Source organism: Chiloscyllium plagiosum, unplaced genomic scaffold (assembly GCF_037043375.1).
Source record: "Chiloscyllium plagiosum isolate Xiang-an unplaced genomic scaffold, Cpla_swu_hap1 HiC_scaffold_32, whole genome shotgun sequence".
Classification (NCBI taxonomy): domain Eukaryota; kingdom Metazoa; phylum Chordata; class Chondrichthyes; order Orectolobiformes; family Hemiscylliidae; genus Chiloscyllium; species Chiloscyllium plagiosum.
The window spans coordinates 14,839,826-14,863,309 of NW_028270170.1; the positions used below are offsets into that span (position 1 = coordinate 14,839,826).

Below are 23,484 nucleotides of genomic sequence, written 5' to 3' on the forward strand. Positions count from 1 at the left end.
ATAACTGGAAGAAATACATGTTTTATCAGAAAACTTAAGATAAATTGATTCCTTTGGAATTTTTAAGTTAGTTTGAATGGAGATCTTGACTGTGTGGTTGTAGTCATATATTGAAGGGAACAGGGCTTCATACTGATGCGCTTTTAAAAAAATTTTCCATGGTTTCAGGGTCAGAAATGGTGTCATCATATTCGCTTTCTAAATGATCTCTGCCCATCCTGAAACTCAATCCCATTTTTAAAAAAAAATTTGAGTGAGGTGTATGTTTTGGGAATGTGGCCAGTTCTTCAGGAATGCTAGCATTTAAAAAGGCTTAAATGTTCTACCTTTTTCAATCTTTAAGATTTTTTCCAGTACTCCTGTCCTGGACATGATTGAAACTTGCTATCCTCACTTTCTATGCTGTAATTCATCTCGCCACTGATCTGTTTTCAGAAAGGTATGGAGCGTACACCAGATGCTTTGCTGAAAGAAATTCAAGACAAAGGGATATATGAGCTGGGCCGCATCTTTGTGTGTCTCCTAGCAAACGTCACACCAGAGACAGACAGACAGAGTCCATTGGATAGGTGGCCTAACTCTCCTTTGCCAGAGTGTGTTGTAAAGCTGAATAACGTACAAATGTAACTTATCAAAAGAACCTTCCTATGAAGATTGATACAATTCAGGACAAACGATTTACATAATATTGTGAACTTGTTGATGAAGTGTTAGAAAACTTTACAGTTTTTAAAATTAGATTGTTTGGTTTTGATGCATCGTTTAAATATCACGTGCAATTAAATATACTTTGGCATGTGGGTCAACCATTAAAATATTAAGTTAGAATGATCGCAAGGGAGCAGGTTTAGCTTTCCTCTAAGAGCATTACTGTGACAAGACACTGAGAGGGAGACCAGACACCTGCAGTGGGATTGAAATTCATATGAAATGGTTTCTCCAGTCTCATGTACTCACTGTTATCTCACCAAAAGCAGATGGTAAACTGGGCAATCCGTATTTCACAAAGCTTACTGCTGGAAGCTATTCAATTGCACCCTTCTCTGATAATTTAAAGTTATTTTATGCATTGAAAAGAACTAGAATTTTCCTGTAATTTTAATTAAGGAATGCCAATGATACCTCAAGGAGGTTAGTGCTTATAAAATAGAATAATGAGATCATTTGAAATGAGTAAGACAGAATGTCTTGCAAGTATAGAGCACTTTCTTTAACTGCTGGAAATCTCAAAGTGCTTCACAGCCATTGAAGTATGTTTGAAGTACAGATATGGTTGAAATGTGGGAAATGCAAACTCCCACCAACAACAATGACCAGATCTCTAAGCATGTTCTCATTTTAATGTCTCCTCCAAAAGACAGCAGGTCAGGCAGTGCAAGTTGTAGTACTAAACAGCAGTGCCTTGAGGTTTGTGCACTAGCCGTGGACTGAGACTTGAATTGGGGACCATGTAATTCACGTGAAGGTTCTACCCACCAAGCCACTTAACTCAATATTCCTTTAATTCAGTTATTTGATTCCAAACTAGACAAAGGTGTGCAAGTTATTTCATGTTTTGTTTCACCACTGCTTCTGGTTTTATTAGTGTAAGTCAGTGAGTCAACGGATGTTTGAGACCAGGTATAGAAACATGGCCACAACCGTAGTTTAGACATCTCTGCCTTACATTGGGTACTCTGAAAGTTAATGCAAATCAGTTACTTTCTGTAGTAGTGATTGTGACAACAAACTGTCGATTATTACATTCAGACATTATTGTGTGACATAATTGTCTACTCAATGGCAATTTAATTTTGTAAGTAAAATATTGTCAGGGAAAAGAGATACCTTCAGGTAAACTTAATAAGTTTATTCGTTATCCATTGAAGCAAGGTTTAATCCAGAGATAAAGAAGGCAGGTTAGCCTGTTCTCGTCCAAATATTAAGGAACTACATATTTTCAAGTAAAGACATTGTAATTGCTTTTCACCAGAAAGTTGCAATTTATTTTTGTTAGCTTTGTCAGGATTAAAATTATGGTATGTAATTCTCATCTGTTCAATAAAATGGATTTATTAGCTCTGATTTAGATATTTTGAATTAAGCTACATCTCGATTGTACAGAGGCTGTTATCGTGTAGAGGTCTTAATTGTAGTGTTTTATATTCAGCAAATTAATATAATTTGCCTGTTTGCCTGTTTTGTGGAATTTAATTTTTAGCAAGTTTTGAGAACATTTGTAGCTCAGGTTTAGGTTCTGGATGTAGGTTTGCTCGCTGAGCCGGGAGGTTCATTTCCAGACGTTTCATCAACCTGCTAGGTAACATCTTCAGTGGGCCTCAGGTGAAGCAGTGTACATGAGTCTGCTTTCTATGTATATGTTTGGGTTTCTTTGAGTTGGTGTCACTTCCTGCAGTGATGTCATTTCCTGTTCTTTTTTTCCTCGGGGGGGGGGGGGGGGGTGGTACATGGGGTCGAACTCTGTGTTTGTTGATAGAGTTCCGGTTGGAATGCCATGCTTCTAGAAATTCTCGTGCGTGTCTCTGCTTGGCTTGTCCTAGGATGGGTGTGTTGTCCCAGTTGAAGTAATGTCCTTCCTTATCTGTATGTAAGGATACTAGTGAGAGAGGGTCATGTCGTTTTGTGGCTAATTGGTGTTCATGTATCCTGGTGGCTAATTTTCTGCCTGTTTGTCCAATGCAGTGTTTGTTACAATTCTTGCAAGGTATTTTGTAATTTACCGGAACTCTATCAACAAATACATCGAGTTAGACCTGTCTACCACCCCCTGAGAAAAAGAACAGGAAATGTCATCACAGCAGGAAATGTCATCACAGCAGGAAATGTCATCACCAACCCGAAGAAACCCAAACATACAAATAGAAAGCACTGTGTCACCTGAGGTCCACTGAAGATGTTACGTAATAGGGTGATGAAATGTCTGGAAATGAACCTCCCAGCTCAGCGAGCAAACCTACATCCAGAATTTCTTTTTGCCCAATACCAATGGCAAATTTTATTAGGCATTCTGTTATGCAGAGTTCTGTTGGAAAGTATTCTAGCAGCCCTTTTAGATTGTTGTTTTTAGGAGAGCAGTTTTGTTTGGTGAGATATAGCAAACATGAATTGTCTACTAAAGCACCTCCACGTTTTAAAAGCTGAAAATAATCACCAAACTTTACAATTTAAAATGCATCAACATGCAACCTTTTGATGTAGCTGTATTAAGTGAGGATGTGGTTTGTATTAACATTCTACCACCAAGAAATATTAATGACTTGCACGTTAATGACTTGGGTATGAATGCAGAAGGTATGATTTAAGTTTGCAGATTACGCGAATTGGTGGTGTTAGTGAGGGGAATAGTCTCAGGCTACAGTCTGATTATTGATCAGCTGATAAATTGAGCAGAACAAAGGCTGATGGAATTTAATCCTGATAAGTGTGAGGTGATCCATTTTGGGAGGCCTAATAAGGGAAGGGTATTTGTAATGAATGGTAGGCCTGTTTGGAGTATTAAGGAGCAAAGGGACCTTGTTTAGGTGTCAGCTCAGGTATAGGGTGGCATGGTGGCTCAATGGTTAGCACTGCTACTACTGTGTGGAGTTTGCACATTCTCCCTGTGTCTGTGTGGATTTCCTCCGGGTGCTGAGGTTTCCTCCCACAGTCCAAAGATGCACAGGTCAGGTGAATTGGCCATGCTATGTTGCCCCATAGTGTTAGGTCAATTAGTCAGAGGGGGTTGGATCTGGGTGGGTTACTCTTTGGAGGGTCGGTGTGGACTGGTTGGGCCAAAGGGTCGGTTTCCACATTTTAGGGAATCTAATCTAATCTTAAAAAAAAATACAGCGTGGTGAAGAATACATATGGGATGCTATCATTAGCCAAGGAATAGAATACAGGAGTAAGGAAGTCTTGTTAAACTTTATAAAGCATTGGTTAGGCTACATATGTAGTTCTCATTATCACATCATTAGAAGGATGTGATTGCACTGGAGAGGGTGCAGAGGAGGTTCAACAGGATGTTGCCCGGGGTGGAAAGTCCTGACAGACTGAATTTGTTCCCCTTGGAGCAAAGGGGGCTGCAGGGATCTGATTGAGGTATACAAAATTATTGGAGGCAAAAACAGTAGATCATGACAAAGACACAATGGGCCAAAGGGCCTAAATCTGTTTTATGACTCTGTTAAGTTACTTCTATTCAGATTACCGTGTAAATTTGTTCGCAATCTCAGCTGAGCTATTGGAGTTGCATATGGCATATTGTTGAGCAGCCGCTACTGCTCAGCTGAAGGTACTAAAGGCCTCAAAGTGATAAAAAGTCAGAGGTTGAAAACCTGGGAAAAGCAAATTATTTGTTGTTTCCATGAATGAGTCATAGAGTCATACAGCATGAAAACAGACCCTTCAGTCCATATCAAACGTAATCTCAAACTAAACCAGTCCCACCTGCCTGCTCCTGGCCCATAAACATCTCCAAGCATTTCCTATTCATGTCTCTATATAAATATCTTTTAAATGCTGTAATTGTACACAAATCAATGTGATTCATAAAGTCAGTATTATTTTCAAGTAGAATAACCTAATACTGCTGAATTACCAATTGTATCTATCTCTCTTTAATCAATCACTGTTGGTCAACTGAAAAAAGTCTATTCCATAAATATGAAGATTGCCAGAAACCACACGTGTGAGCTGTGGACTACTTTGTTATAGTAATGATTTAGAGTTCCAAAATTGTGATTACTTTCTTTGCCTCTGAGCTAGTGGGGAGTGGTGAAAAAATCAGCAAGGACTTGCGTCTCGTCACTCCAATGTCAGTACCTATGTGTATGTTAAGTACCTGATCAGACTCTGGTTATTACAACTGTCAGGAAAGGTAAATTGGGCGGGGGGGGGGAGGTACTATTTCATAAGGCACTGCCTTGAGAGCGAAGGAAGAAAATTGGACAGAATATTTTTGCTTCTTGGTTGGACCATGTGAATTTAGTTTCGGTATGTGTTTGCATAATGTCCTCACCCAGTTGATAAGACCACTGGAGGTAAAGACATTTCTTAATGTTGTGCGGAATACTGGCTATTCAGATCAAGGTTTGAATATTATTCTAGAGCAGGGTTCTTCTTAAACCTAAGTACTATTCTGATTTCATTGCTCTGAGTCAGATGTGCCAGGGAAAGGTGATGTGTTGTTGATGTTTTGTTAAATCAAATTAGGTGGGGAAAACAAAAACATTTGCCTGAAAACACCACCACCACCTCCTCTCAGAAAAATGTGTTGTTGTGCATCAATAGTTGTGTAGCTACTTTATTTATATTTTGGAAACGATCAAGCCCCTCCTATTGATGACGTGCTCCCAAAACCTCAGACATCATCAGATATCGCAGCACATTTCAAAGCTGGGTGTAGCTCCAAAAGTTGTTGGAAGGCTATTAAATATGCAGAAGCATTGTATTAAAGGGTTTTATGCTTCAGGACTTTTAGGAGAAAATGGCCACTGTTTATACTCTGTGAATTTTATGTTGAAGAAAGTAGGATAAAATATTGTCAGTTGCGAGAGAACGCTCGTCAATTTTTAAATGGCTCACTTTGAATTGATGGACACAAATGATTTAATCATTGTCTTTGTCTGCACAGCACACACCTTCACGAGTCATCCTTTCAGGTATTGCAGGTTTTAAGCATCCTTTCTTGGTGAGCATATAAATTTGTTGTTATTTCCCATTTGGATTCACTTCTGCGATGTCAACTGCCAAAGATATTTGTCGACTTTGACACCGAGTACCTCTGAATATGTGGCCAAGGTTTTCTCTGTCTCTGGAAATGTTTTAATCTATAAAAGAAGATAAGTAATTAATTGGGTAATGCCATTGGATATCTAAAGGCAATCGAACATGAAAGGTAAACAGTGAAGCTTGTGATTATGATTAAACATCCGTGGTTATAGTTCAGCGTAATTTGAAGTTTTTTTTCTGTTGTGATCGCACTTTCATATGTAAGACTTTTGGAAAATAACATAAATATATATTCGTATTTCTTTCCTTGTTTCCCTCATTTTCCCCAATAAAGCCTCTCAGTAAAAGACTGTTTTTAATTCTTATAGCCTTTGTTAATGCCATCAGTGTTTCAGAAAGGTGAAAAGACTGATTTTTTTTTGGTCAGGCTAATTGCAGGCTGGTTTTCAGAAAGAATAGAAGGATGAAATTGTGACTTGGATTCTCAAAACACTATTTCAAGAAATCTAGACTTCTACACAAATACAATATTAGATTAGATTAGATTCCCTACAGTGTGGAAACAGGCCCTTCAGCCCAACAAGTCCACACCGACCCTCCGGAGACTAACCCACCCAGACCCATTCCCCTACATTACCCCGACTAATGCACCTAACACTACGGGCAACTTAGCATGGCCAATGCACCTAACCTGCACATCTTTGGACTGTGGGAGGAAACTGGAGCACCCGGAGGAAACCCATGCAGACACTGGGAGAATGTGCAAACTCCACACAGACAGTCACCCGAGGCTGGAATTGAACTCGGGTCCCTGGCGCTGTGAGGCAGCAGTGCTAATCACTGAGCCACCGTGCCACAATATTGTGACTATGTTTGTGTGTTTGCTTGCTTTTCTAGCCGTAATGTTTATTCCAAACTTGTTGGTGACTGCTGTGAATTTTACAATTGAATTGTAAATGTCCTCAATAAGTCTTAAAGATTAATGACATGAATCAATCAGTCTCTCAAAGCCAGTTGTGGAATTATTAAAGGGAACATACAATCAATAACAGAGCGTGACAATCCTTAGATATGACAAACTGCAGTGGTCTTGGTTTTAAAGCGATGCACGATACTGTTTTGTTTATTGATACTGGAGATGAAATACGAATTCTCCATTTTAAATAAAAAGAAAATTGAATCCACCACAAGCTGACTTAATTCTGAATTCATACTACTGAGTTAGTTAATAAGTAATAGTAAAGATTAGATTAGATTACATTACAATGTGGAAACAGGCCCTTCGGCCCAACAAGTCCACACCGACCCGCCGAAGCGCAACCCACCCATACCCCTACATTTACCCCTTACCTAACACTACGGGCAATTTAGCATGGCCAATTCACCTTACCTGCACATCTTTGGACTATAGGAGGAAACCGGAGCACCCAGAGGAAACCCATGCAGACACGGGGAGAACATGCAAACTCCACACAGTCAATCACCTGAGGCGGGAATTGAACCCGGGTCTTTGGCGCTGTGAGGCAACAGTGCTAACCACTGTGCCGCCGTGCCGCCCTCAAAGGCTAGAATGGCTAAGACAGCAGCCATGTATATTGCTTGCAAGAATATAAAATGTTATGTTTTCCACTTGAATAGTTTTTTCCATTTGTTTGGGGATGTGTGGGAGCTTAACTTCCTGGATGTAGGTTTGCTCGCTGAGCTGGAAGGTTCATTTTCAGACATTTCGTCACCATCACCAACCCAAAGAAACCCAAACATATAAATAGAAAGCAGGAATAATCAACAGTGCTTTGTTCGGAGGCCAACTGAAGATGTTACCTAGAAAGGTGACAAAACGTCTGAAAATGAACCTTCCAGCTCAGCGAGCAAACCTACATGCAGAACCTCAACCTGAGCTACAAATCTACTCAAAACTTGCTAGCTTAACTTTGTTTTTTAATTATTGCTGTAGTCACCATGAATAATCAGTATGTGTCCCTTGAATTAAAAAAAAATTCAGAACTTAATTCTGCATTTCTTTTCTTCCCCCAGCTTAGGTTGACAAGAAACAAGCCATGAATGTGGGCACTGCTCACAGTGAAGTGAACCCAAATACCCGGGTTATGAACAGCCGTGGGATCTGGCTGTCTTATATCCTGGGGATAGGTTTGCTTCACATCATTCTGTTGAGCATCCCATTCTTCAGTGTGCCAGTGGTATGGACACTCACTAATGTTATTCACAATATGGTAAGGCTGATTGAAGTGTTGACGCAAATCATTGAAGATGCAGTAACGCTTTTCAGACTATTTCAGACGCTGACATTTAGATGTGCTGTAAAGGAAACGTGTACACTGCATGCAAGAGTAGGAATCATTGAGAGTATTAGTTCTTCATTTTTTTTCTCTTTAAGTTGGGGATGAGTAGAAGCTTAATTTCCGGCTTTTAATTATTTCTGCAGCCAACATTGTGTCATGCTTTTTTCCCTGGTTTAGTTTTTTCATTTTCATATTGGTTTTACTAAACTTTGCCTCTTTTACGACAGTTGCAAAAAAATAAGATTTCTAAAAATATCTGTACATGAATGTGTTTTGGAAGCTTGTAAGTAAAATACTTTAAAATCAGCCTGGACTCGTATCATAGCTCTTATTGCACTGGCTACATGATCAGATTATTTCTTGTTCCCTTTCCTCCTTCATGTTGGAGTAGCTTCCTAGACAAGTTACTGAGCTCTCATTAGGTGATGAAATGGGATGCCTACATCCAAGAGTATTTCATTTAGTTCTGTGAAATAGGCTTTTGGACGATTATTGACCTTAGAGAGGCTGTTCTCTTGAATGAAACCAGAACTAAAAGTGTTAAATCATAAAGGCAGATTACAAAGATTGAACGTGCATTCCCTTGGCAAAGAAGATTAAGGGGTAATCTGGTTGAGTTTTTTTTTAGAATACTTAAATGATTCGTTTCCGTGAATAGAGAGAAGCCTTGGAAGGGGAATGAGGGCTTAACCTCAAAACAGAGCTATGCTGTTCAGGGGTGATGTCAGGAATCACTCGTCACATGAAGAGTAGTGGAAATCTGGAACACTCCTTTTCCAAAAAAAAATGTAATTCCTTCTAAAATTAATATTGATAGATTTTTATTGCATGGATCCAAGCCAAGTACATGGAGCTGTGATACAAATCAGCTTTAATCTGTTGAGCAGCAGAATAGCAGAATGACCTACTTCTGTTCCTATGTTTCACTTCTATCCCTATGCATTTTACTTGTGTCAACCAAGTTGTTGCCTTCATTGCTTCATTGCCCCATCAACTCTCATCCCTCCCCAATTTAAATAAGGATAAAGTGGAAGAGTTAATAACATTGAAAAATTCCAGCTGTCTTTTTGAGCTGTCCGCTGATTAAAGGTAACTAACAAGTAGTGCGGCAGTCATTACCATTATAAAATCTATGGAACATGCAACACAACATTTCAGAATGCGAATAGCCGTTCCCTCTGAGGTAGTGTTTTGGAAGTGCATTATCTAGACTCAGTTTACAAAACCTGGAGTTAAATGTGAGCACTCCAGTGCAATTAAAGTATTTCCAATCTACATAGATTATCTGAAAACATCAGAACCAAATGGATTTTTGAATAAAGGATATTTTCAGTTTTCAGACACACTTGCAGATAGATCCATTTGGGGCCTTTGGCAAAAACCTTGACTTTTAGATCTGTTCTGGTCCGCTTTAGTGTTTAGGTTTGTTTTGGTTTACAGACATGCAGGTAACGGATAACTAACCTGTAATATTTAGCAGGAGCATCACAGCAGTACTGGACATTGGCTTGGTCACATTGGTTTGTATATTCCTTGCCACCTGATTTTGTTATGCCTCCAGGATTTATTTTAGTGTGATGTTGTGCAAGTTGCTACTAAGTATAATACTTTATTTCCTTGTTAATGAGCTTTAAATCTTTGCATCTATGTTTATTTATGGACTGTGTACATGTTAACGTGAGGATTTTGCACCTTTTGAATGCTGTTGCTGCTGGAGTCTTCAGCCCAGGTGCAACCCCTTTTTCTGTCGAACAAAGTTGCCTGTTTCACATTTCTAACCTTCAATGCAAAATCTGAACAACTGCAGTCTTTTACTGAAATGAAACATACTTAAGTGAAACTCTATATTCTCTCTCCACAAGGTCAGCTCAAATGGGAGGCCAACTCGTGTGGTCTGCTTCAGTGTAGATATCCATGAACTGCACGTAGCTTGCTAGCTCTCACAACTGACACCCACATATCCAGCTTGCTGCTGTTGGCATTCTTTTGGTGCTAGCAGTAAATGCAGAAAATCCCCAATGGGGACCGGATAAGGCAGAGGGACAAACTGATAGTTTATTGCTGGAGGTTATTAAAGTAGCCATTCCTGTGTAAGCTAGTTATGTCATTACCTGCTTCCTAAACATGAAGTCCCTCGAACAAATCATGAGTAAAATGAAGAGGTGCTTGAAATTGCAAGAGCAAAAATACACCCAAGAAGGGAAATCCAGATAAAAAAATGTCAATATTGCCAAAATGGAGTTTAATTTAGTGAAATGTAGGGTGCTGCATTTTGGAAAGGCAAATCAGCGCAGGACTTATACACATAATGATAAGGTCCTGGGGAGTGGTGTTGAACAAAAGACCTTGGAGTGCAAGTTCATAGTTCCTTGAAAGTGGAGTCCAGATGTACAGGACGGTGAAGGTATTTGGTATGCTTGCCTTTATTGGTCAGTGCATTGAGTTTAGGAGTTGAGATCATATCACAGCAGCACAGGACATTGGCTTGGTCACTTGTGGAATACTGCGCGCAGTTCTGGTCTCCCTCCTAAAAGAAAGATGTTGTGAAACATTGAAAGGGTTCAGAAAAGATTTAAAAAGATGTTGCCAGGGCTGGAGGGTTTGAGCTACAGGGAGAAGCTGAATAGGCTGGGGCTATTTTCCCTGGAAGCTGAGGGGTGACCTTAGAGAGGTTTATAAAATCATGGATAGGGTAAGTAGCCAAGGTTTTTTCTCCAGGGTAGGGGAGTCCAAAACTAGAGGGCATAGATTTATAGTGAGAAGGGAAAGATTTAAAAGAGACCTAAGAGGCCACGTTTCAAGCAGAGGGTGGTATCTGTATGGAATGAGCTGTGCAAGGAGGTAATAGAGTCATCGAGATGTACAGCATGTAAACAGACCCTTTGGTCCAACCCATCCATGCCGACCAGATATCCCAACCCAATCTAGCCCCACCAGCCAGCACCCGGCCCATATCCCTCCAAACCCTTCCTATTCATATACCCATCCAAATGCCTCTTAAATGTTGCAATTGTACCAGCCTCTACCACTTCCTCTGGCAGCTCATTCCATACACGTACCACCCTCTGTGTGGAAAAAGTTGCCCCTTAGGTCTCTTTTGTGTCTCTCCCCTCTCACCCTAAACCTCTAGTTCTGGATTCCCTCACCCCAGGGAAACGACTTTGCCTATTTACCCTATCCATGCCCCTCATAATTTTGTAAACCTCTACAAGGTCACCCCTCAGCCTCCGACGCTTCAGGGAAAACAGCCCCAGCCTGTTCAGCCTCTCCCTATATCTCAAATCCTCCAACCCTGGCAACATCCTTGTAAATCTTTTCCGAACCCTTTCAAGTTTCACAGCATCTTTCTGATAGGAAGGAGACCAGAATTGCATGCAATATTCCAACAGTGGCCTAACCAATGTCCTGTACAGCCGCAACATGACCTCCCAACTCCTGTACTCAATAATCTGTCCAATAACAAAAAGCATACCAAGCGCCGCCTTCACTATCCTATCTACCTGCAACTCCACTTTCAAGGAGCTATGAACCTGCACTCCAAGGTCTCTTTGTTCAGCAACACTCCCTACGACCTTACCATTAAGTGTATAAGTACTGCTAAGATTTGCTTTCCCAAAATGCAGCACCCTGCATTTATCTGAATTAAACTCCATCTGCCACTTCTCAGCCCACTGGCCCATCTGGTAAAGATCCTGTTGTAATCTGAAGTAACCCTCTTCGCTGTCCACTACACCTCCAATTTTGGAGTCATCTGCAAACTTACTAACTGTACCTCTTATGCTTGCATCCAAATCACTTATATAAATGACGAAAAGCAGTGGACCCAGCACCGATCTTTGTGGTACACCACTGGTCACAGGCCTCCAGTTTGAAAAGCAACCCTCCACCACCACCCTCTGTCTTCTACCTTTGAGCCAGTTCTGCATCCAAATGGCTAGTTCTCCCTGTATTCCATGAGATCTAACCTTGCTAATCAGTCTCCCATGGGGAACCTTGTTGAACGCCTTACTGAAGTATATAGATCACATCTACCGCTCTGTCCTCATCAATCCTCTTTGCTACTTCAAAAAACTCAATCGGAGGCTGGTACAGTCATAACAGCTAAATTGCATCTGGATGGTTACATGAATAGGAGCAGCTTAGGGGATATGGGACAAATGTTGACAAATGAAACTAGATTAATTTAGGATATCTGGTCAGCATGGATAAGTTGGACTGAAGGGTCTGTTTCTGTGCTGGACAGCTCTGTGACTAATATTCCATTTGATCAGAGCTGAAAAGCTGCAGACATCTCTCCAAAGGGCAGAGTGGAGGGGAGGAATCTGGTGGGATTCACCTGAGCAGAGTTGGACTGTGGACGCCAGAGTGATGAGTTACAGTGAATGTGTAAGTGAGTGTGACGTACCATGATAGCAGATGTAGCAGTCGCTACAAGCAGCATTAGCATTTATTTCAGTTTCAGCTGACGTGATGATTGCTTAGTTTTAATGGCGACAGATCCACTATCCTAAATTTGAATTACTCAGGCTTTATTTTGGATGTGCCACACATCTCCAGTAAGGGGACCTTCCTGTGAAGTTAGGATTAAGCAGTTTAGCATATGAAAGAGAAGTGGGGTTTTACTTATTCCATTTGTCTTTTATGCTGAATATGGGAGTTCTTAATGCTGGTATGATGCCAAAAGCGGAAGCATTCTGCTCCTGAAAACAGTCAACCCTCAGTGTGATTACCACACACAGGCCTAATGTGGTAATTTGATTCTTTTTAAGAAAAAGGCCTTGATTTTTTTGATTGAAGTCTCTCAACAGTGGACAATAGACTATAGACAAAATCTGTTTGAAATGTCGGCACATGTTGGGTTTTTTCAGACTGCAATGTTGCTATAATGTGCATTCTCTGAGCTCCAACACTGCACAGTGCCAGTTTGGATTTTTAAAAGAAGCTCTGGTTTGTCTGTTTAGTGCTCACAGGTCTAATTTTTAATGTATTGGTCACCAATGTTTTACTCTATACGCATTTTACACTTTTTTGCTATTTCATTACTCATCTGTCTATACTGCATACATCTCTCAAACTTAATTTTCTTCTCCATCAATTTATTTACTGATTTTGAAATTTGCTAGGAGAACATGAGGACTGCAGATGCTGGGAGATCAGAGTCGAGAGTGGGGTGCTAGAAAAGCACAGCAGGTCAGGCAGCATCCAAAGAGCAGAAGGGTTTGATGAAGGGCTTACGCCCAAAATGTCAGTTCTCCTCGGATGCTGCCTGACCTGCTGTGCTTTTCCAGCATCCAGCTCGACTTGGATTTGAAATTTGCAAGATACTTGAAATTTCTGGGAAGAAATCTGTTCAAGCAGCTTTATACTGTTGCTTTGTCATTGCAATTTCATGTCCCGTTATGGGCGTGTTTGTCATTTGATTACTGGGAGCAATAAGCAACACTTCATGGGGGCATTTGGTTAGGATTTTCAATATGGTGCCCAAAGATTTTGGTGGAAAGCAGCATATGAAGGTTCATATGATCACTGAAATCGTATTGATTTTTAATGCTGTAGGTGATTTCCCCAAAGTTGCTTATATAGAGATACGTATGGAAAGTTGCATATTTAATTTGAGTAAATGGAAGTGATGAGATGGAATTTTATCCAGTGAGATTTTGAGGTAAAGAAATATTCATCCCTGCACTTTCAGGAGATTGTGACAGGTATTCACTGAGGAATGCATTAAGGAGTGAGGAGAAAAAAAAGCCGGAAGTGTGGGATGAACAGGAGAGCATCACTGAATAGCACAGGTACCCTGATAGTGAATGCTGGTGTAAAAAATTGGGATTAAGTGGGAGGCAAAACAGGTTACTGAAAGAGTATAGAGATAGACATCGCAAGGCATGATAACTAGATTAGAGTGGTGTTGGAAAAGCACAACAGGTCAGGCAGCATCCGAGGAGCAGGAAAATCAATGGTGCTCGAAAAGCACAGATGTCTACTGTAAATTTTAATGGCAGGAAGGAACTAATAGACTGGGGAAAAAGAAGGCTTCTTGTCACTGTACCAAGCTAATTGGAAAAAAATTGCACCTGTTCCTCCAAAAATATTTAAATTGACTTCGATGTGAGACTTGTTTGCATGGATACGTTACAACTCTCTCGATTAGAGGAGGAGACCGATTTTTAATGGTGATATTTTCCTGGCATAATAGGATGTGTCCAGTGAAGTCTAGTCAGTGAGACCTCTAAAATGGAGTCTCATGGAGTTGGTGTTAGATCAGTTGTATTAAACTGGGAGAAAGTGAGGACTGCAGATCCTGAAGATCAGAGTCGAAAAGTGTGGTGCTGGGAAAGCACAGCAGGTCAGGCAGCATCCAAGGAGCAGGGGAATTGATGTTTTGGGCATAAGCGCCTCATCAGGAATGCCTGATGAAGGGCTCATGCCTGAAATATTGATTCTCCTGCTCCTTGGATGCTGCCTGACCAGCTGTGCTTTTCCAGTGCCATACTTTTCAACGAGTTGTATCAAACTGACAGGCTAATAGGAAGAAGCAAGTGTTGAGAAACGCAAGAGGGCTCTGTCCTTTGGGAAGGAAGGTTGCAGTGCTTGCTGGAGCTCTAAGTTTCTGGAATGTAGGGGTGAATATGCGGAGTGCACTAATAGTAAATGGTGTGTGGCTAAGTGACAAAGTTATTGTCCCTGAAAGGATCTGGGCAGGTTGTGTTATCCAACAGAAATTGGCATTTCGTGTTAAGTAGATGTATTGCATGTTATGTGTACACAATGAAGTGCTCCTTGACCAAGGTGAGATTTAGGTGTATTTATGGAATATGAGCAAAGTATATAGTGGTAAATGTGAAACATGGATATTGAAAGGGCTCATCGGTTATTGGGGTTACTTGAGAATATTTGAGTGCGAGTAGCTTTAAAATCCCACTTGTCTGTTGAGTTAAAGCACCACTTGGTGTCGTATTAAAGGGCCTTGGGTTCAGATAAATCTGTAGAAATCAGACGCCACCACCCACTGTATGCAGTACTCCAGGTGACATCATACAGTTGTCTTGTGAGAGGGACTTATGCACCTACAGGTGATCATAATAATAGGAAGCGGTGGAAACCATGAAAGATTTGAACCTTTAAGACATAAGCTTCAAATTGAGATATTGGCAAACAGGAGGCCTAAAATGGATAAAAGTGGAAAAAAGCAGTCGAAACATTAGACTAGATTACCTACAGTGTGGAATCAGGCCATTTAGCCCAACAAGTCCAGACTGACCCTCTGAAGAGCAACCCACCCAGACCCGTTTCCCTACTCTATATTTACCCCTGACTAATGCACTTAACACTACGGGCAATTTAGTTTGGCCAGTTCACCTAAATTGCACATCTTTGGACTGTGGGAGGAAGCCAGAGCACTCGGAGGAGATCCATGCAGACACAGGGTGAATGTGCAAGCTCCACACAGATAGTCACCTGAGGCAAGAATCGAACCCAGGTCTCTGGCGCTGTAACTACTATAGGAATACATTTAGGAAGAGGAGGATGGGGAGCCTCTCAGAATATTGCAAAACTGGAGCTATCAGTACACAGTGTCAGGTTTGTCTTTTTTTTTCTCTATTAATATTGTCCATGGCGAATCAAACGGATCTTTTGTCTGATATAGGATGATTCATCATATGGTCGAAATACCACATTGCCATTAAGACTTGAATTGTACCCCAGCATACATCTTTGGGAGAGGAGAACAAATTGCATTCTAAGTGTTGCACTCTTGTGGCAAAGGGCTAGCTACCTGTAAGAAATAGAGCCAGGAACAGACCACTGGATCCATCAAACCATCTCTGTCATTTAGTGAGCTCATTGCTGATTTGATTATCGTCTAACTCGACTTCTCTTCCACCTCCTGTAAGTAGTTTTGAAATGTTGTAGTTTTGTCAAAAAATTTTCATGATTCATTTCAGTAATCCAAGAGGCCTTACACCTTCCAAAGTTATCAAATTAAAGACAGTTAATAATTAGATTCCCTACAGTGTAGAAACGGGCTATTTGGCCCAACAAGTCCACACCGACAGCTCAAGTAGATATGGTAGTTTTAAAAAAAAGACATGCTTGCCTTCATTAGAAGGGGCTGAAAATGTGTTGCTGGAAAAGCGCAGCAGGTCAGGCAGCATCCAGGGAACAGGAGAATCGACGTTTCGGGCATAAGCCCTTCTTCAGGAATGAAGAAGGGCTTATGCCCGAAACGTCGATTCTCCTGTTCCCTGGATGCTGCCTGACCTGATGCGCTTTTCCAGCAACACATTTTCAGCTCTGATCTCCAGCATCTGCATACCTCACTTTCTCCTTCATTAGAAGGGGCATTGAGTATAAAGATAAGCAACTTATGCTGTAGCTTTGTAGAACTATAGTTAGGCCACACGTGGAATATTGCATACAGTTCTGATCACCACGCTACCAGAAAGATGTGGATGCTTTGAAGAGGGTACCGTAAAAGTTTACCAGGATGTTGCCTGGTATGAGGGCTTTTAACAATGAGGAAAGATTGGATAGACTGGGTTTGCTTTCACTGGAACGCTGGAGGTTGACAGGCAACCTTATAGAAGTTTATAAGATTGTAAATGGCATGGATGAAGCAGAAAGTGTGAGGCATTTTCCCAGGGTGGAGGGGTCAATTACTTACTAGGGGACACAGGTTCATGATGCAGGAGGGGAGTGTTTAAAAGAGATGTGCGCGGTAGGTTTTTCACACAAAGGTGAGAGTGCCTGGAACATGCTGCCAGAGGAAGTGGTGAAAACGGACACAATAGCAGGATTCAAAAAGCACCTGGATGGGTCAGTGAATAGGAAGGGAATAGAGGGATACTGATCCTGTAAGTGAAGACAGTCTTAGTTATGGAAGAGCAAAATGTGTCAGCACAGGCCTGGAGGACCGTAGGGCCTGTTCCTATGCTGTATTGTTTTTTGTTCTAACAATAGGTAGGAAATTAAGTTATGAAGAGAACATAATGAGGTAGCAAGTATTGACAGGTTAAATGAGTGGGAGAAAGTGAGGACTGCAGATGCTGGAGATCAGAGCTGAAAAATGTGTTGCTGGAAAAGCGCAGCAGGTCAGGCAGCATCCAAGGAGCAGGAGAATCGACATTTCGGGCATAAGCCCTTCTTCAGGAATGAGGAAGGTGTGCCAAGCAGGCTAAGATAAAAGGTAGGGAGGAGAGACTTGGGGAAGGGGCGTTGGGAATGCGATAGGTGGAAGGAGGTTAAGGTGAGGGTGATAGGCCGGAGAGAGGGTGGGGGCAGAGAGGTCGGGAAGAAGATTGCAGGTCAAGAAGGCGGTGCTGAGTCCGAGGGTTGGGACTGAGATAAGGTGGGGGGAGGGGAAATGAGGAAGCTGGAAAAATCTGCATTCATCCCTTGTGGTTGGAGGGTTCCTAGGCGGAAGATGAGGCGTTCTCCCTCCAGGCATCGTGTTGCCATGGTTTGGCGATGGAGAAGGCCAGGACCTGCATGTCCTTGGCAGAGTGGGAAAGGGAGTTAAAGTGTTCAACCACGGGGCGGTTGGGTTGGTTGGTGTGGGTGTCCCAGAGGTGTTCTCTGAAACATTCCGCAAATAGGCGGCCTGTCTCCCCAGTGTAGAGGAGGCCACATCGGGTGCAGCAGATGCAGTAAATGATGTGTGTGGGGTTGCAGGTGAATTTGTGACGGATATGGAAGGATCCCTTGGGGCCTTGGAGGGAAGTAAGGGGGGAGGTGTGGGTGCAAGTTTTGCATTTCTTGCAGTTGCAGGGGAAGGTGCCGGGAGTGGAGGTTGGGTTGGTGGGGGGTGTGGACCTGACGAGGCAGTCGCGGAGGGAGTGGTCTTTCCGGAATGCTGATGGGGGAGGGGAGGGAAATATAAAACTGACCCCACCACCAAGCCCTCCTAGGCAGATCAGAGAAGATTCACTTGAATGATACCTTGGGTGGGGTGGTTGCCTTATGAGGAATGGTTGGCTTGTATCTTCTGGGGTTGTGAAGACTCACCGGTGACTTGATTGAAATGTAAGATCCTGAAGAGTCTTGACAGGGCTGATGTGGGCAGGATATTTCCTCTTATGAGAATCTGAAACTGGGGTTCACCTATTTAAGATAGAAATAAGGTGCATTTTATCTGAAGTTTGCGTATCTTTGGAACTCTTAGTCATAGAGGTGTACAACACAGAAACAGATCCTCAGTCCAGCTCAATCATGTCAGATTGGTATTCTAAATTAATCTTGTCCCATTTGCCAGCACTTGGCCCATATCCCTCCAAACCCTTCCTATTTACATACCCATCCAGATGCCTTTTTAAATGTTGTAATTGCCCCCGCCACCTCCACTTTCTCTTGCAGCTCATTCCGTACATGCACCACCCTCTTTGTGAAAAAGTTGTCCCTTTCACATCTTGCCCCTATCACCTTAAACCTATGCCTCTAGTTTTAGACTCCCCTACTCTGCGGCAAGGATCTTGACTTTTCATCCTATCTATGCTCCTTATGATTTTCTAAACCTCTATAAGGTCACCCCTCAGCATCCTCTTCAGGAAAACAGCCCCAGCCTATTCAGCTTCTCCTGATAGTTCAAGCCCTCCAAACCTGGCAACATCCTTGTAAATCTTTTCTGAGCCCTTTCAAGTTTCACAACATCCTTCCCATTCCAGGCAGACCAGAATTACGTGCAGTGTTCCAAAAGTGGCCTAACTTCTGTCCTGTACAGCCGCAACATGTACTCGATACACTGACTTCCTGAAAAGATGGCGGAAGCAGAACCCATGAATATTTTAAGTCAGAAGTAAATATATTTTTCAGCAAGGAGTGAAACATTATCAAAGGTAGGGAAAAATGTGAATGACTTGAGATGAGTCAGATCAGCTGCATTCTTATCAAGATGGGGAAGGCTTGATGGGCTGAATGGTTGCAGCCTATTATGTATGTTTTTGTGTAATTATTTTCCCTTCTGCCTCTAGGGAATGTACATATTTCTGCACACTGTGAAGGGAACGCCATTTGAAACTCCAGACCAAGGAAAGGCACGGCTGCTGACACACTGGGAACAGATGGACTATGGCGTACAGTTTACAGCCTCGCGCAAATTCCTCACAATCACACCTATTATCTTGTGAGTCTCAGAAGTAACTATTAAAGACTGGATCAGTCCATGGAACAATGATCACTTATATTAGAAGAAAGAGAAGTTTAAAAGCTTTGTTAATACATTGTCCTTTTTAAAGAAAAAAATGCAAAATGTCTGTCCTTTTTCACTAACTTTGTGATTGAAATCACAAAATCCCCCATATTCTATAATCCTAAACTGTAAACTTCAGAAAGCCCCCAATTTGTAGGGAGTCCACAGCACCATTGGATTTCCAACAACTTCAGATAGTGTTTCCAGGCTGGAGGGGTGATGAGATTGACCAGGATTCTCCTTGATGGGAGTTAGCTATGATTTCTGGAATTCCTTGGTGAGGTTGCACAGTGGCCATTAGATTGTGACATGCTTCAAGATCAAATGGTGTTGTTCTGTGTCTGAAATGGTGAGCCTTTATCATCCACAGCAGTATACCCCATAATCCAGAGAGAGAAGGGAAATTAAGTAGTTCAAGAGAATGATTTCATTATTGGTAACCTGTTTGGATATGATAAATTGTATGAAATTTGAAAATAGCACTAGTAAGTTATTTAAAAATATAAACTTTAAAAGTTGTCAACATTTAAAATCTTTCCAGTGTTAGAATTCTAAAAGCTATAAAAAGATGGTAGATGTTAGGACAATGCTGCCAAGTCTTTGGGAAATTTTTGATGCTCTGTCTTTTTTATTTCAAAAACAGGTATTTTCTTACCAGTTTTTACACAAAATACGACAAGTTACATTTTGTTATAAATACAGTTTCGCTGATGAGCGTCCTCATCCCAAAGCTGCCTCAACTTCATGGAGTCAGAATCTTTGGCATCAACAAGTACTGAAGACAGCATGATGACACACGTGAAAGAAAACACTTTTAGAACAGCTATCAGCGGCAAGGACACTTCGTGTTCAGATATTAGGACTTATACCCTGCGCCCTATAATCTCTTATCATGGACTTTTTATTATGAATAGTATATTTGTGAATGAAGCAGCTCAAGTTGGTTGCTCAAGTATCACATTAAATGTTTGCAGTGCTCGGAATAGGAAGCCTGCTTTTTCGTTTACTGCCTGTAGATCCTATTTTCACAAATGATAATTTTGATACCTTGATTTGCCATTATTAAGTGAGGAGACTTTGGTATTGTAAACATTTAGTTACTGCAGTATGCAAATTTGCTGTCCACTGTGACCAAGCAGATGTAAAAGTATAATGTGTAAATACTGTAATGAAGGTAGATTTATGAAGATATGCAGTTTGAATAATGATTGCAAAAGATTTGTTTTCAGTGTCATAATAGAAGCAGTTGCTGAAGATTCTAATATCATGCATGCTGCAAAATGGCAGGATTGATTAGGTATCCTTCACTATTGAGATACTTGGAAACATTGTCTATTGGCTTAGTGGCCTCTTTGAAGAAACAGTGCTGGTCTTACTGTGCATTTTTAATTACTATCTTTTGCAGATAATTTTATTTATTTTTTTCTTTTTCCCCATTTCACTCAGTGTTGTTTGAGAGAAAATTACTTGGGAGAATATAAGCAATAGTAAGGATGTGTTTTGAAGCACAGCTTATGAATGTTTGATTTAAAAAGGTGTTTGTTTTTGGATTTTTTTAATGTATAGTGTTAAATAATATAGATTCTGTGTGTTAATGAGAACAGTGATTGAAACTGGATACTTAAATCTGTCTACCCAGGGTTTGTTTGTATGGAATCTTAGAATGGGATGTTAATTGTTGGAATACTGCAAAACATCAGTGATCATGCATTTTCCTATACGTTTGCCATGTTGCCTAACTTGCATTCCTTTTAAAACAAAAATGTAATGCTGGTTGTATCTGATCTGTTTTTCTGTCAGAGTATATTGTAATTTAAACTGGCCGAAGAGATGTGTATGAATTTCATCAGGTTTTTACTGGATGGCAGCAATGTACCTGACTTCTTTTATACTGTCATATAACTGTTGCACATTTGAAGTGCACACCAGTACAGCTGGAATTCCTTGCAGTCTGCTAAGACTACAAAATGACAGCACTGTGAATCATGTTTTAAGCAATAACATATGAACACATGTCCCATAGCAAGGGAATTGAAGGCATGCCTAGATGGTGAGGCTTTGACTGCTATATACATTTAGATTGCTGAACCTTGGTTTTTAAGAATCTGGTTTTGGAACTAGGTGGAAGGAAAGAGCTGAAGTTAAAATTCTCAATCTCCATCCAGTTGCTAAGAATGTAAAACTACCTGATTTGGAATGTCTTGACAAGCCCGCCAAGACAAGTGAAGGTTCCTGATCTTAGAAATGCTACTACAGTGATGCAGTTGGAGTGAAGACATATTGCTAATACTGATGGTGCTGATTGCTTTAGCAGATGTGAAGTATTACTTTTCCCAATGGTGAATATCTGGCATTGTAGATTGGGAAGGAGGGAGAGGCCAGGATCATGTCCCATTTTTTGATTCCAGTCAGATTAGCTAACTGCAGCTGGGACAGAGATAAGGTCTAATTGCCTCTAGTCCACAAAGCTGGAAAATCAATCAGTTTGCAAAAACCATTGGGCAACCATCTTCTGGAGATGTGCCAGTGTCGATGTTGGGCAAGAAGGTGATTGAACTCTGTTCCCCTTCCTGCTGAATCTCTAAAGCTTCACGCATGAAATCTAGGAATACAAACAGCAATTAATAGAAGTATTGAATGGTCATGTAAGAATAGTAGGCACTTGGAAAAACTGCCAGTTTTGGTGGAGTATGGGAATGGAACACTATGAATAGGGAAGAAGTAAATCCATTTCCATTCCCACCTTTCATTCCCTGCTAAGGTACACATGTAAGTATGTTACTACTTTTGACGAGACTTTCAACATATTGAAAAGTCCTGATCTTTTAAAGAAATCTGCCATATTTTTAATCTTTAAAAATTATGCTTACATTGGGAAGTGTATCCTGAGGTATTTTATCAGGAATAGTCTACCAGCATAATCGATTAGAGTGCCCAGTTATTGGCAGTAATTAAAAGTTTACAGTGTTTTCTAAATCTGGGAATTTAATCATAATCTTTTTTTCTTGCACTATTACTCAGTTGGAGAAGAAATATTCAAATTGCACTTTTTTAAAATGTTTATAAGCCTATGCTGATCTCCTGCAGCAAGGAGGAAACAAAGAAAACAATTGGACTTCAGACTTTAAATAAATGCCCTCAAATTAACATATCTCTCAAAGTTTTGAAACTAAAACACATTACTTATCAAATAGTTAACAACTGCAGCAGGTTAACACTGTCACACTTGTTTCTGTAGGAGCACAATTCTCTGCTTTTTAGTTTGACTATTAATGAAATCTGTCATTTACAGGGCTTAGTTTGCGTTATGTTATTCAAACTCTGTGAAAGGTTATGCCAGTGAAAGGGTTAACCTATATCCAGGATTTGTTAAACATTTTAAAATATTGCTTTACTGATCTGATGCATTGTATAAGATGATTAACGCCTTGAATTTATCAATTTTTGAATGCTGGTAATGAAATACGTGGCTGTTTTTATAGTATTTTGATGGGTTCTGGATTGTCAAAAAGTAACTAACTTCTGTGGTGAAAAACAGTATGGTCTTTTGTTTCACCCACAATTCCCTTCCACTTTCAGTATGTATCATAAATATTAATGGGTGATGGGTTGGTACTGATTAAGTACCAGTGCTATCCCTATCCTAAAAATAAAGTAGTAAATGTGGGAATTGATGTATTTTAGAACAATTCAGGGTCAAATTCCTGCATTATTTTTATAGTGGTTGTAAAAGGTACGAATACCAAAACTATTTTGGTTGAATCTAAATTAAATATATGGCAGGCTGGGCCTTTTGAATTTTATACCAGTCTATCAATTGTGATATTTACCATTTGAAGAATTATTTGCATTGGGGATTAGTGAGTTTGTGTTTGAACATCATGTAAATAAGAGTTAATTAAGCATCTGGTGTAAAAGGGTTCTATATGCCAACTGCCCTTCTGCACATAGATGTTTTTTCATCTAGATCTTTGTAAGAAAGTGTGAATAATATTTTTATTACTCCTTTGTACAGTATTCTGATATTTAATAAAGGACAGTATTCATGTAACTATGCAGTCTCCTTCCTTGTTCATGCTTTTACAGCAATTGTATACTAAAGCATCCACTGGAACTAACAATATTGAGAGAGGAGGTGTAAAAATGAAGACATCTGGCCCCCAGGTTTCTTATCCAGTATTGATAAAAGATAAACATAAATGGGAGATTATGCCTCATTTGAAAATTCCCAGCACATTGACTGCAGAGAGGCTGTGGAGAATGTATAATAAACTACAGTAAGTTCCT

At 40.6% G+C, this 23,484-nt stretch overlaps 1 protein-coding gene across 4 annotated transcripts in view; it reads left to right on the forward strand.

The window, feature by feature from the left end:
- The window catches only part of LOC122539836 (ORM1-like protein 3), a 50,624-nt gene extending 27,376 nt beyond the window's left edge, over positions 1 to 23,248 (forward strand). Inside the window, exons 1-4 of one of the 4 annotated variants that reach the window (XM_087977810.1) lie at positions 5,707 to 5,878; positions 7,747 to 7,943; positions 18,980 to 19,131; positions 19,841 to 23,248. In XM_087977810.1, the coding sequence (XP_087833936.1) occupies positions 7,770 to 7,943; positions 18,980 to 19,131; positions 19,841 to 19,976 (462 nt within the window). In that variant the 5' untranslated portion in view covers positions 5,707 to 5,878; positions 7,747 to 7,769 and the 3' untranslated portion in view covers positions 19,977 to 23,248. Of the gene's footprint in view, positions 1 to 5,706; positions 5,879 to 7,746; positions 7,944 to 18,979; positions 19,132 to 19,840 lie in introns of those variants that run through there. The other 3 variants (XM_043674937.2, XM_043674938.2, XM_043674936.2) reach the window with 3 other exon arrangements.
- Positions 23,249 to 23,484: the final 236 nt, after the last annotated feature.